This window comes from Triplophysa rosa, linkage group LG8, assembly GCF_024868665.1.
Source record: "Triplophysa rosa linkage group LG8, Trosa_1v2, whole genome shotgun sequence".
Classification (NCBI taxonomy): domain Eukaryota; kingdom Metazoa; phylum Chordata; class Actinopteri; order Cypriniformes; family Nemacheilidae; genus Triplophysa; species Triplophysa rosa.
In genome coordinates, this window is record NC_079897.1 from 6,048,637 (window position 1) to 6,063,910 (window position 15,274).

At 40.7% G+C, this 15,274-nt stretch overlaps 1 protein-coding gene across 2 annotated transcripts in view; it reads right to left on the reverse strand.

The window, feature by feature from the left end:
* scap (SREBF chaperone) overlaps positions 1–15,274 on the reverse strand; it is a 57,825-nt gene that overhangs the window by 38,324 nt on the left and 4,227 nt on the right. For both annotated transcript variants that reach the window (XM_057339644.1, XM_057339643.1), the window contains exon 2: positions 13,756–13,956. In XM_057339644.1, the coding sequence (XP_057195627.1) occupies positions 13,756–13,895 (140 nt within the window). In that variant the 5' untranslated portion in view covers positions 13,896–13,956. The remainder of the gene's footprint in view (positions 1–13,755; positions 13,957–15,274) is intronic.

Sequence of the window (15,274 nt, forward strand, 5' to 3'; positions counted from 1 at the left end):
TACAAGTACAGTAAATACAGTAGAACTGGGGTGAGAACAGATGTTTTTAATGACGTGCAAACTTCAACATGTACAAGATCAACAAAATTTATTAAGAAGACAGCAATGACCCAATATTTTTGTCAACTGGACCTGAACTCTGCCATGCTGGACCCGGGCCATTCTGATTGGCCAAAGATTCTAGTTATTTAGCCTTTTTAAATGTTAAAGGGATACTCCAACCAAAAATGAAAATTCTGTCATCATTTACTCACCCTCAGATTGTTCCAAACCTGTATACATTTCGTTGTTCTGCTAAACACAAAGGAAGATATTTGGAAGAATGTCAGTAACCAAGTGGATGTCATCCCCCATTGAATCCCATAGTATTTATTTTCCCTACTATGGCAGTAAATGGGGAATGAGATCTGTTTGGTTACAAACATTCTTCCAAATATCTTCCTTTGTGTTCAGCAGAACAAAGAAAAGTATATAGGTTTGGAACAATCTGAGGGTGAGTAAATGATGACAGAATTTTCTTTTTTGGGTGAACTTTCTCTTTAAATATCTTTCGGTTATGTTTCCTTGATGACCCTCTATGGAAGTATTTTAATGCCATTAGCCTTTGAATCAAAAAAGCATGTTGAATTACCACTAATCCAAAATAAATCTGTTGTATTACCAGTGCTTGCATTTTTAGAGTCTGTAATTCAATATGGTTGTATAGTTAAGCTGTGAATATTTCAAATTGAAACATTTCACACACAATTTCACCTTTAAACATTCTATAATCAAAATTCACCTTTTAAATTTCATTTAAAATATTCAACTTGTTTTAAAATGCAACTGTAACCCACCATAAAAATGTGGTTTATTTTAATATACACATGTAGGAACATGGAAATTAGTTGCAATGGACAAAAGATAATAAATATGACATTTCATGTTGTATAAATAAGTTAAAATGTATTTCATTTAACTGATAATTATGTGACGCTTCCCCTTTAAGAAAAAACACATGTGCACAGTGCATGTGCAGCAGTAGCGCGCAGCTCAGCACAGAAACGGAGGGAGACATTCGAAACCGAGTGATTATTGTTGAACTTATTAAAAGTTGATTTAAAGCTTCTAATACGGATTAATGCTTACCTGTCTGCATTCTTACGTGAATGACCTTGTTTTGAGCGAATGACATCTATTTGGTGAGTTTTCTAACTTGATAATTGTATATGCTGTTTATCACTGAAGTCCGCCATCACATGGCGAGCTGTGTAAATATGCATTGTTTAACAGTTTATATAAATGGAATATATGTGTTTAGTGTGTGTAATGAAATTTGATTGTGTAAATTTGATTTTGTAATTTGCTCTTATACTATTTTGAGTTGTTTGAATAACGTGTTGGTCATGTTGTGCTTTAGGGTTTTGTATGACGTTATTGAATGTATTAATGGAGTTATATGATGTTTTATGACCTGTTGTGCAGGTCAGGTTTTATGTTACAGTAAAGAAAAGTTTGATGTTGGAGAAATTCTTCCGTGATTGTTGCGCACGTGGGGAAAGACGTGCACAATAGAGGAACAAAGATGGTGAGCCAACCCAGATTGTGAACTTCACTTCCTCTCTCCGTCGGCAGGCGGGCATGTTGCGTTGCTCGGTAACCCACTGACAAAGCGGTAGGAGAGATTGTTTGAATTGGATTGGATGATAAATCCCGTTTTCCTATTTTTTCGATTCAATTGAGTTGGATTAGCTTTTTTTTGTTGTGTGACTCAACTATACTACAAAGGAACTGAACTTTATTCCACACAAACTGAATTTGAATGGAGAAACATGCATTGAAAAGAGTATTAGTTGATGTTATACTGATTCACGTTGTGATATGGTTGTGTTTATCTGGTGTATGATATGCTGATTTTGCACCTGTGAAAGAAACCAGAGTTATTATAGAAAAAGATACACTTATTGAAAAGCAAGCTCAATTAACCATCCAGCTCGGGTGGATTTGATAATTTGGTTTAGTCCTAATTTAAAGAAAGGAAAGAAAGTGTATACTTACCTTTCATCTTGGAGATCTGGAAAAGAGATTACGAGTGTGTTTACGTACCATTTGCTTAGAAGATTATTTTGTTTACTTTTGTTTTACTGTTTATCCTTTCTTCATTGATTTAAATTGTTGTTCTGTGTTGTCGTACAGTAAAGCGTTATTTTATATCTAACCTTTCTGGTCTTCTCCATTAGTTTTTATATCTCCTCTCCACTCCTTTCGAACCTAGAATTGGTCCAGTACACAGTGTTTGTATTACAGAACGCAAGTGTTACATAATTTGGCGAGCCAGCCAGGAGTGGTTAGGGCAGATATAAAAGGACCAGAAAACAGAGTTCTTACTGATTCATGATGGAGGTTGTCCAAACAAGCAGTGTAAAAATCCCTAACTCAGTTATAGTCAGCGGGGTAGTTGGTGAAGAGGTTGATGAAGAACTATATGATTTCCTTAAACAGTATGGGTCTATTGATAGGATAATCCCAGTGGACTCTTCAGAGTATGGGGCAAGCAAACAAGTTATAGTAGAATTTGCATATGAGGCAGCTGTGCAGTCCCTTTCATCTGTGTTGCCATACAAGCTCCTCAAGTTTCATGCTAAGACCCAAACTGACATTACTTACCACATTAGGTCCTTAGCCAGCACCTATGCACTTGTAGTCAGTAAAACAGCCACGCAGACCTACCTCTCTGAATTGAAAGAGATAGCAAAGCAAACCAGGAGAGATTTGGCTACTCTCCTCAAAGAGGAACTTTCTGTCATAAGTGAAGCTGTTGACTTTGAAAGCACAGAAGCCCATAATGATGGAACTGGACCAAGCTCGTCTGATGTCTCAGAACGGCATTCTCTAGAAGCTGCTGCCCAGGTTAGCCCCTTACTTAGCACAGACCATGAGCCAAATGTTTATCAGGGTAGTAGCGGGTCTCCACCAAAGACATCCTCTGAAAGAAAAACACAGCCGGTATGGGACCTTTCCGATGTAAATCCTCCCGAAGTACAGAGAGTGATTGTTGAACACATAGTGAGAAATGAAGAATCCACTATGCAGGTACATGCACCCCTAAGACTTCGACCATTCTCTGGACGCTGCCCTCACCCAAACAATGAGGTGGATTACGAGACTTGGCGATCTAATGTGGAGCTCCTACTCAAAGAAGCAAATCAGCCAGACCTGTACAAATCAAGAAAAATCCTTGAAAGCCTACTATCACCTGCTGTTGATGTAGTGAAACACCTGACACCTGAATCTCCTCCAGCCATCTATCTGGACATCTTAGATTCTGCTTTTGGAAATGTTGAAGATGGAGATGACTCCTTTGCAAGGTATCTTAATACAATGCAAGACAATGGGGAGAAGCCTTCCACGTATCTTCAGAGGCTCCAAGTTATGCTGAACGCCGCATTCAGGAGGGGAGGTGTGTCTGCAAGCGACCTTGACCGACAACTTCTGAGACAGTCTGTCAGAGGCTGTTGGGACAACATGCTAATATCAGAATTGCAGTTAGAGCAGAAGAAACAAAACCCACCTACCTTCGCAGAACTTCTACTGCTACTTCGCACAGCAGAGGACAAGAGAGTCTCCAAAGCATCTCGTATGAAGAAGCACTTCGGTGCTTCGAAGCAGAAAGTGTTGTCCCATTACCAAGGCGTTTACCCCCTGTATGAAGAGGAGTGTACCGCATCACAGTCTACTTCGAATTCTAAGAGTGAGATTCAAGACCTAAAAAGACAGATAGTTGAATTACAATCCCAACTCGCACGGATTACACAGAAAGACAACAAAAAGACTTCAAATAAGCCAGCTTCTAAGCCTGTGACTCCCAAACCAGCAATTGCAAAGTCTGTAGCCGATGCTCCCTTACCCCAAAAGTCACAATTATGCAGCCGAGACACACATAACAAAAGCAATAGACCGAAGCCATGGTATTGTTTCAGGTGTGGGGAGAACGGGCACATCAAACCCCAGTGTGAAAGTGAGCCGAACCCCTCTCTAGTAGCCTCGAAGGGAAGGCAGTTGAGGGAGAAACAGCTAGCATGGGATATTGAGAACAGTGCTTCGAAACCTGATCATTTAAACTTGGCTTAGTTCCGGTTGAGGGGCGAACGGGAACTGAAACTCAAGCAAAATGTCCCAAGAACAAACGTTGCTTCACTTATGCACACTCCCACACCAGAGGACAGCTGGTAAACCTGCCGAAAGGGCTAATTGGTGCTAAATGCACTGCACAAGTGATCGTGAACAGACAACGTTGTAGTTGCTTGTTAGACACAGGTTCTCAGGTGACGACGATTCTCAATTCATTTTATAAAAAGCACTTGTCTAATCTACCGGTCAAATCTTTGAACAATTTACTCGAAGTGGAGGGAGCTAACGGCCAAGATGTGCCTTATATTGGGTACGTGGAAACGATGATCAAGTTCCCCAAGAGTTTGTTAGGAAAAGAAGTTGAAGTTCCGACCTTGGACTTGATTGTGCCGGATATGCGCACCACTCTGTCACCAGTTCTAATAGGTACCAACACATTGGATGCCCTCTATGAACAATGTACAGACACTGTACTGCGAGATTGTGATTCATTACCTTATGGCTATAAAGTTGTCCTGAAGACCCTCGAAGCCAGGAAAAGATTGTCTTTTGACTGCAGTTTGGGAGAAGTGAGACTTGGCAGCAGTAGATCTGAGACCATCGCAGCCGGTCAAACCCAAGTCTTTAAAGGAACAGTGAATCACAGGATGCCAAGCGCAAAGATGGGTGATGGTGGAGTCCCCAAAATCAGCCCCATTGCCAGGCGGAATGTTGGTAACGGATAGCATAGCAAGTCTGCCATCTAAGCTCCCACTCTGCATACCAGTTGTTCTGAAAAACGAGTCAGATCATGATATTACCTTGTCTCCGAAAGCAGTGATAGCTGAGATTCATGCCATCAAGAGTGTTCAGCCTATCAAATCTTCCAAATTAGACTCTCGAACAGAACTTGCTCCTGAACCAAAACTCACTTTTGACTTTGGGAACTCTCCAGTACCCAGCTAGTGGAAAGAGAGGATAACTGAAAGATTGAACTCCATGCCCGAAGTATTCGCACATCATGAGCTTGACTTCGGTCGCACTGACAAAATGAAACATCATATAAACCTCAGCAATGAAACACCATTTAAGCACAGAGTGAGGCCTATACACCCTCAAGACATCGAAGCTGTGCGCAACCATCTCCAACAACTTCTGGATGCTGAAGTTATCCGTGAATCTGAATCTCCTTTCTCCTCTCCTATTGTTGTCGTCAGGAAAAAGAACGGTGATGTCAGACTATGTGTGGATTACAGGAAACTGAACCTCCAGACGGTAAAGGACTCTTATGCTCTGCCTAACTTGGAAGAATGTTTTTCCGCACTGATTGGATCCAGGTGGTTCTCAGTATTAGACCTCAAATCTGGCTTTTATCAGATTGAAATGGAAGAATCAGACAAACATAAAACTGCTTTTGTTTGCCCTTTAGGATTCTTCGAGTTTAATAGGATGCCTCAGGGGATAACAAATGCCCCTAGCACATTTCAGAGGCTCATGGAGCGGTGCATCGGAGAGTTGAACTTGAAGCAAGCCTTAGTTTTTCTGGATGATCTTATCTTTTTCTCTCCAACGTTGGAAGAACATGAGGAGAGGTTGGTGCGAGTACTAAACCAACTAAAAGAGTACGGCTTGAAATTCTCACCAGAAAAATGTAAGTTCTTTCAGACGTCTGTAAAGTACTTGGGCCACATTGTTTCGGAAAAGGGTGTAGAAACAGACTCGGAAAAGATTGCAGCATTAAAAACCTGGCCAAAACCCAACACTTTGAAAGAGTTGAGAACCTTCCTAGGATTTTGCGGCTACTATCGCCGGTTCATTGAAAATTACTCAAAAATTGCAAAGCCGCTTAATGAGCTTACGGCTGGTTACCCACCGTTGAGGAAACGTATCAATGCCTCAGAGAAAGTTGGAAAATTCCACCACCCAAAAGATCTCTTTGGCGATCGATGGACCCCCAGTTGCCAGAGAGCCTTTGACACCCTGATTGAGAGGCTAACATCCGCCCCCATCCTTGGGTTTGCTGATCCTAGTTTATCTTACATACTACACACGGATGCCAGCACCTCAGGCCTGGGCGCTGCCGTTTACCAGGAGCAAGAAGGCCAGAAACGAGCCATTGCTTACGCAAGCCGTGGGTTGTCGAAGTGTGAAAGCCGGTACCCTGCCCATAAGTTAGAGTTCCTTGCCCTCAAATGGGCTGTAACAGAAAAGTTCCAGGATTACTTGTATGGGAGCCCATTCCTTGTTGTCATAGACAGTAATCCATTAACCTACATTCTCACCTCTGCTAAGCTTGATGCCACAAGCTACCAATGGTTGGCTGCACTGTCCACGTCCGACTTCCAGTTGCAGTATAGGGCTGGGAAGCAAAACCAGGATGCAGATGGACTATCCAGGCGGCCACACAGCAGCTTAGCTGATGATGCATTATCACAGAAAGAGATGGAGAGAATACAGCAGTTTACAAGGAGGCATTTGGAACCCGAGCATGTGATTCTGAATGAGAACACCATTAAAGCCATCTGTGATAGACACTTAGTTCACCTAGTGGTCAGAAATCCTTCTGGGGAGACGCTACCAAAAACCACTCTTGTTGTGTCTCTTGCCCACCATCCAAAAGCTCTTCCTTTAAGTTTCGAAGATGAGGACCAGCTTGGTGGTTTACCTGTCATAGCCCCACTTGCATCTGATGAGTTAAGAGAAAAACAAAGAGCAGACACCTGCATTCGCGAGGTGCTTAGACAACTGGAAGAGGGAGAAACTATTCTGCCATCTCTCAGAAAAGAGCTTCCTGAACTTTGCCTTCTGATGAAAGAATGGAACAAACTTGAGATCCTGAATGGCATTCTGCATTGGAAGCGGCAGGAGGGTACACAAACTTACCATCAACTCGTGCTTCCTGGGAGTTTGAGACCCTTGATTCTGGAGAGCCTGCATGACAATATGGGTCATATGGGGGTAGAAAGAACCTTAGACCTCGTGAGAAAACGCTTTTATTGGCCTAAGATGTCCGTTGATGTTGAAAGCAAGATCAGGACCTGCAACCGCTGTGTACGTCGCAAAACCTTACCTGAAAGGGCAGCGCCACTTACAAATATCACAGTTACAAGGCCTCTTGAACTCGTGTGCATGGATTTCCTCTCAGTGGAGCCTGGTTCAAACAATATTAAGGACATTCTGGTCATTACCGACCATTTCACTAAATATGCCGTGGCTGTCCCCACTCCAAACCAAAAGGCCCGAACAGTAGCTAAGTACTTGTGGGACCACTTCCTTGTTCATTATGGCATCCCTGAGAAGCTCCATAGCGTCCAAGGGCCTGACTTTGAGTCCAGGATCATAAAAGAGTTGTGTGAACTCATTGGTACACAGAAAGTAAGAACCACACCATATCATCCAAGGGGGAACCCTGTTGAACGTTTCAACCGGACCTTATTGAACATGCTTGGAACCCTCGAGAATCAGAAGAAGAGTCAATGGCGGGATTATGTCAAACCGTTAGTACATGCTTACAATTGTACTAAAAATGAAGTGACTGGATTTAGTCCGTATGAGTTGATGTTCGGACGACAACCAAGACTGCCTGTCGACCTAGCCTTTGGCTTACCTGTCAACCACCAGCCTGGGTCACATTCACAGTATGTCCGTAACCTAAGATCTCAGCTTCAAGACAGCTACAGGGCTGCGACAGAGAGTGCAAAGAAAGTGGCAGATCGAAACAAGGCACGGTTTGATAGACATTTGGTGAACTCCAACTTAAAGGAAGGCGATCGTGTCTTAGTCAGGAGCGTCCGCCTCTGAGGAAAACACAAGTTAGCTGACCGGTGGGAGTCGAATGTATATCTCGTCTTGAAACAGCTTGAAGGTATTCCGGTATATGTATTGAGGCCTGAGACTGGAGAAGGGCCGCAAAGAACCCTTCATCGTGACCTGCTGCTGCCATGTGGGTTCCTTCCTTCGGTTCCAATAGAAAACGAAGCTGATACCACGGAAGTAGCAAGGCGGCCAAGGACTCGACGACACCCCAGCATCGACCTACCTGGAGAAACCGATGGATACGACTCTCAATCTGACCTCGAGGAACGTAGTGGTACTTCCAGAAACCTAAGAGTGGAAACCTTGTATACAGATGATACCCCAGCCACTGTGAAGTGTTTACCAAAGAGAATAGAACCAGACTATTCTAACCAGTCAACTGCTGATAAGCAGTTTCTTTCAGGCGCAGCGAAGGCATTTCCGGCAGATGTTCTAGAAGAGGCCTATACTGCAAGTCGACCTGATCCCGAAGAAATCAACTTAACTGATCCCGAAGAAATGTGCTTACCTGATCCTAGAGAAATTAACGTACCTGATCCCGATGAAATGTGCTTACCTGATCCTAGAGAAATTAACTTACCTGATCCTGAGGAGGAGAATCTACCCATTCCTACAGAAGATGGTCTACCTGTTGGACAAAGATCTAACATACCTGAAACGGGATTGAACGCCGTTTATGGTCCTGCTCAAATTGATCCAGAAAGGAATGGAAGCAGATGTGTCATAGACCAAACTGAACCTGAAAGCTGTTTCAGAAGATCTACCAGAGAAAGGAGAGCAGCCAGACGGCTAACTTACCCTGAACTGGGGAATCCATTAGTTACAGTAGTCCAGTCCCTGTTCCAAAGCCTGAGTGAAGTACTTGTAGATTCCTTAGTACAACCTAGTTACCTAAAGCCCTGCACAGTCCAGACAGTGTAAATTTCTAAGGCAATGCACAGGGACGTGCATTAGGTAAGGGGGGGAGGATGTAACCCACCATAAAAATGTGGTTTATTTTAATATACACATGTAGGAACATGGAAATTAGTTGCAATGGACAAAAGATAATAAATATGACATTTCATGTTGTATAAATAAGTTAAAATGTATTTCATTTAACTGATAATTATGTGACGCTTCCCCTTTAAGAAAAAACACATGTGCACAGTGCGTGTGCAGCAGTAGCGCGCAGCTCAGCACAGAAACGGAGGGAGACATTCGAAACCGAGTGATTATTGTTGAACTTATTAAAAGTTGATTTAAAGCTTCTAATACGGATTAATGCTTACCTGTCTGCATTCTTACGTGAATGACCTTGTTTTGAGCGAATGACATCTATTTGGTGAGTTTTCTAACTTGATAATTGTATATGCTGTTTATCACTGAAGTCCGCCATCACATGGCGAGCTGTGTAAATATGCATTGTTTAACAGTTTATATAAATGGAATATATGTGTTTAGTGTGTGTAATGAAATTTGATTGTGTAAATTTGATTTTGTAATTTGCTCTTATACTATTTTGAGTTGTTTGAATAACGTGTTGGTCATGTTGTGCTTTAGGGTTTTGTATGACGTTATTGAATGTATTAATGGAGTTATATGATGTTTTATGACCTGTTGTGCAGGTCAGGTTTTATGTTACAGTAAAGAAAAGTTTGATGTTGGAGAAATTCTTCCGTGATTGTTGCGCACGTGGGGAAAGACGTGCACAATAGAGGAACAAAGATGGTGAGCCAACCCAGATTGTGAACTTCACTTCCTCTCTCCGTCGGCAGGCGGGCATGTTGCGTTGCTCGGTAACCCACTGACAAAGCGGTAGGAGAGATTGTTTGAATTGGATTGGATGATAAATCCCGTTTTCCTATTTTTTCGATTCAATTGAGTTGGATTAGTTTTTTTTTGTTGTGTGACTCAACTATACTACAAAGGAACTGAACTTTATTCCACACAAACTGAATTTGAATGGAGAAACATGCATTGAAAAGAGTATTAGTTGATGTTATACTGATTCACGTTGTGATATGGTTGTGTTTATCTGGTGTATGATATGCTGATTTTGCACCTGTGAAAGAAACCAGAGTTATTATAGAAAAAGATACACTTATTGAAAAGCAAGCTCAATTAACCATCCAGCTCGGGTGGATTTGATAATTTGGTTTAGTCCTAATTTAAAGAAAGGAAAGAAAGTGTATACTTACCTTTCATCTTGGAGATCTGGAAAAGAGATTACGAGTGTGTTTACGTACCATTTGCTTAGAAGATTATTTTGTTTACTTTTGTTTTACTGTTTATCCTTTCTTCATTGATTTAAATTGTTGTTCTGTGTTGTCGTACAGTAAAGCGTTATTTTATATCTAACCTTTCTGGTCTTCTCCATTAGTTTTTATATCTCCTCTTCCCTCCTTTCGAACCTAGAATTGGTCCAGTACACAGTGTTTGTATTACAGAACGCAAGTGTTACACAACCTTTAATTTTCGAAAGACAATTTTCAGTCCATATTATTTCGGTTTAAAAGTGGTTCAAATTCGGCTTGAAATTCAAAGTTTTGCATCCGGGAATCCCAGGAGAAGCAATAGAGCGCCGAATCCACCGATGCATGATCTCTACCTGCTGTCTGACCGCTTTACCAGCAGGTGGTGCAAGTCAGTTCTGACGAAGACCAAGGCAAGAAATGTAGAAACTTTTTATATGCTGGCCGCACAGTCCACACATCCTCTCATCTGCTCATTTAAGTGAAATTATTTGTTCTCATTGATATCTTCTTATGCATCATCAACATTTTCAGAAATTTTACTGACGCTTGCACTGCACAGACAGACACTTTTTTTTTTAAAGTGAAATTTAAAAGGCGAATTTTGATTATTGAACTTTTTAACGGTGAAATTGTGTGTGAAATGTTTCCATTTGAAATATTCACAGCTTATATACACCCATATTGAATTGCAGACTCTAAAAATGCAAGCACTGGGAATGCAACAGATTTATTTTTGATTAGTGGTAATTCAACATGCTTTCTTGCTTCAAAGACTAATGGCATTAAAATACTTCCATAACTCTCGATCATTTATTTATACAGGTCATCTGGACTGACTACATGGTGGTTATAAAAACATGTCGTTTAGCATGTCCCTGAAACAAAGAGTCACCAAGAAAGCAATACCCTCCAGATGGACATCTGACAGCCTGTTTCTCACAAAAGGAACATCTGTTACTCCTCTCTGCTTTCAGTTCTTCAAAAGGCCTGAATGACTTTATTGGGTGAAGCACAGAGATGACACAGGCTGATTTAGTTAACAGGGAAACTAAAGACTGCAAAAGTTATTATGTTTGATTTTCCGGTCTGTGTTTAGCTCATTTCTAATTTTTTACAGATCTTGTTTTCCACACTCTTGAAATCAGTCGTTTTTATTGAAGATTTTCAGGAAAATAACTACATATGAAAAATAAAATCATTTATAGGTTTTATTGGGCAAGGTGGTCAAACATATTTAAATCCAGTTTATGATATTTCCTGATCCTGCTTCTTATCTGCTCATCGTATAATAGCCCTATTATAAACCATATTATACATACATACTGTAGATGAATGTATTGAAAGACTGTTGGTTCAAACTGATTAGTCTACGTACAATAATGCACAATGGAAATCCACAATGTAAGGAAAACACTGTTGCGATTTCATGTCATGAATTTGAGTAACTCACGGTCCCTTGACAAAGGATAGTTTTGTTCTTCCAGGAGGCTCGAGACACTGGCTTGTTCTTGCAGAAACTTTCTCACACTATTTTCTTTATTTTGTCCTTTAGCTGAAGCATCAGAGATTTCATTCACATTTTACTGACAGATTTTTCAAGCTATTTTTCTCAGTGCTCTGCTGAATTTGTGTAGCATGCGGCTCTGCTGGCATGAGAACTTCATGACTAATCTCACCCTCCAATGAGAACTGTGAAGAGCAACCCACTGCCAGCCAACTTTATTCCTATGCTGCCCTCACTCACCCTTTCAGATTCAAGGTTGAAAATGTCCTTTTCATAGTAATTCAAGTTGCCATCTTTGGTACTATTCTAAGTTAATGTGTTGGGACAAAAAGCCTCAGCCACAGCTCACTTTTATTTTACTTTTTTTTTTTTTTAAAGCAACAACAAGCCGTTTTTCGACCTTAAAATAATCTCTCTAAAATTATTTTAGTGGTAGGACAACTCTTAACTGGATGAATTTTACTGCCGCTGCTACCTAAGCAACCCTCTACCGGCTAAAATCACACTTGTAACTTTGGTACGCGAGTAGGTTCACAAGCCCCGCCCATCACCTGCTTTACGGCATACATCACGTTTAACTCATAGCCTGGGTGAAGTTAGCCAACATCTAACAATAAGACGAAACGATCTAGATCTAGACGATCGCAAGTCTCCAAACCATCACCATGGCGAGCCAGAAAAAAAAAAGAGGAAAAGAGAGAGTGTGATCGGACACGAGCCCGGCGAACAAGAATCAATATCTGACGGACTTGCAAAAGGAAACGGGTTGCAAAATGGATGGAGACCTAGCCTTCCTGCTACTGGATTTGAAAGTCTTGTATGTACATTTTTTTCTTACTGTCCTGTACTTTTGAGCATATTAGTTATTAGGCTGTGCTCGGGTTATTTATTGGCACACTAAGGTTACTGGTTTACAATTTATAACCGTAAGGTAGACTAGAGATAATGTAATGTTGCCGGGTCGCAATAGCTTACGTAGCATGATCGTGTCTCGTCATGAATTTAGTGTTATGCTTGTAAACGATGACTACCAAACCACAATAAATGTTTTATGGTCAAAAGTTGTTGATTCCTTAGTTCATGCCACATAGACTAATGTTATCGGTATCTATAGTTACTATGCTAGGCACTATTCCCATAGTGCACACTATTCCAATACTGCAAGCGTGTGACGGAAATATAACGCCTCTTACCATATTTGGAACATCAGCTTCCAAAGCAATTGTACTGACAGTACTGACTTGCGTACACATTTGGGCGGTCTTAGTCAACTAATACCACAAACTGTCGTGGATTTGTGGGGGTGTGGTTACACAAGGCGTTTCAGGCAGGTCTGGGTGAGCATTCGCTTTTCGATAGAATGCATCTTTTTTTCCGAACCTTTAATTTTTGCAATTTTATGTTTCTAATACATGCATGGGCAACTTATAACGCACCAAAGACACAGAAAAAAAAGTGTTCGCGCCATATGACCCCTTTAAATACAATAATGGTGAATGGAGACCGGGACGGACATCTTTAGTCATCATTACGCATTGGCCGAATACCGGTTTCAAGGTATACTGCGGTTTGGAAAAGTCAAGGTTTTAAAACCACTAAAAGTTTCTGTTATACCGTTCCAAAGGTATAAGCTGTTTTGAGCTAGAATCCATCAGGTTTTGTGCTATATTTTGTTTATGCTTAATTAGTTGTTTGCTCATCTGCATTTAATTTATTTATGTATATGTATATGCATATGGATGAATGCATGCAAGTTTAATTACTGGAAATGCACGTAAAAGAAGACTAGAAAGGGGTGCCATGCTTTCAAAATGTTTGGGAAGCACTAATTTAACCTGACATACTGTTCATGTTTACTACTGTTCCAAATATTTTGTGTTGCTTAAAAATCAAATCTTTTGTGTTTTCAATGTTTTAAATAACACATTTTAAAGCTGCAACCGCAATACCGTGATAGTTTGGCTTAAGGTTACCATACCGTCAAAATCTCATACCGGCCCATGCCTAGTCATCATTCACCTTCATTGCATCATTTTCCTTACAATGATGTGATTTTTCCTGTAGGGTCAACAATGAGAGTATCCTGCTGAAAGTTGACTGGAGACTTACCAGCAGGTGAGAATGCTGGCAGATGTGAAGAGAATGATGGGCACCGGGTAGGAGGCGCATAGTAGGCCATGCCGGTAAAAGGCAGCCGAGATGTTCTGCCTAAGCCGCTCTCTCACCGTCATCCTGGGGGGAGGGGTCATCTGATGGCCATTGGGTCTGCATGTGCGGCCAGGGCGAGGGCACCGGCGGGCATCCAGGGATCTGAGCAAACACAGCATATACACAAATGTAAGTATTGCTCCCTGCTAGTTACTCTTCCTGGAGATTCAGGTTCTGTCAATAGTGTCCCTTCTGTCAAGTAAATACAATTCCTCAGAAAGCCTGGAAGTTCAAGTCATGTTAAAATCCCAAAGCTATTAATGCTATTAATGCACAAATAAATGTATGGTCCTCTCTCTCTCAGAATGTTATGGTGATAGAGGACACAACCAATTAGGACTGAAACGATTCCTCGAGTAACTCGAGTAATTTGAATACAAAAAATCATCAAGGCAAATTTTGTTGCCTCGAAGCCTCGTTTAATCCATTTAACTACAGTACACACGGAGCACTGCCTTTCCCCACAGACCGTTATTACCGACGCACAGCCCGCTAAACTCGATTCATGTTACAGGGCTCTCAAGTCTCACGCATTCACCATGAGACACACGCATTTTAGACTGTTCACACGCTCACACGTATTTCTCATGCTCATAAATAAGTGATAGCTTATTGAAATGGTGAACTGCTATTTTATTTAGTTTTAGTCTATTTTGCGAGTGAAACTTGTTTTCCGGCTGCATTGAGTCCATAAAACTAGATTCTGACTAACGTTAGTGGACGCCGAATCATGTTATTTACACATGTCATCTGGCTGTTCTGCATGTCTGAGTGAATGAACTGCACTTTATGAGGATATAAACACATGAACTTCATCTCCAGAGTTGCTCTGAGATTTTATTTCAGAACATTTTACTGAGTGAAGCTAACACACTAAAAAATAAGCGTCTTCCGACGACCTGCCAAAATAAAAGTCCGGTTAACTCTGTATTTTTATGTGGACAAATATATTACTATTTAATAGTAAAAAAAGAAACAAACTAATTTAGATAAACTAAATGCATCAGCTGAAGTTAGTTGTTTACCTTTGAAATTATTCTTTCTATTTTTATTAATGTTTCTTATTTATACATTTGTATTAGGCCTATATTGCATTTTGAATGTAATATGGCAATGGAATGTACTAAATGGGTTTAGTTTTCACAGATATTAATGTATGCAATTTCAGCAATAAATATGTTAATTTTTCTAAAAAGGAAACAAATTACTTGTTCATTTTAAGAGACCTGTCTTATTTTCTCTTGTACTGTATATTTAGTATTGCTCTTTAATAAAGAAAAAGTACTTATTATCCGAATACCCGATTGGAAAATCAGCAGAATACTCGATTACTAAAATAATCGATAGCTGCAGCCCTACAACCAATGTAACAAAACAACAAACAAGGTTTGGTGATGCAAAGCTCCCCTCAGCGCAAAAC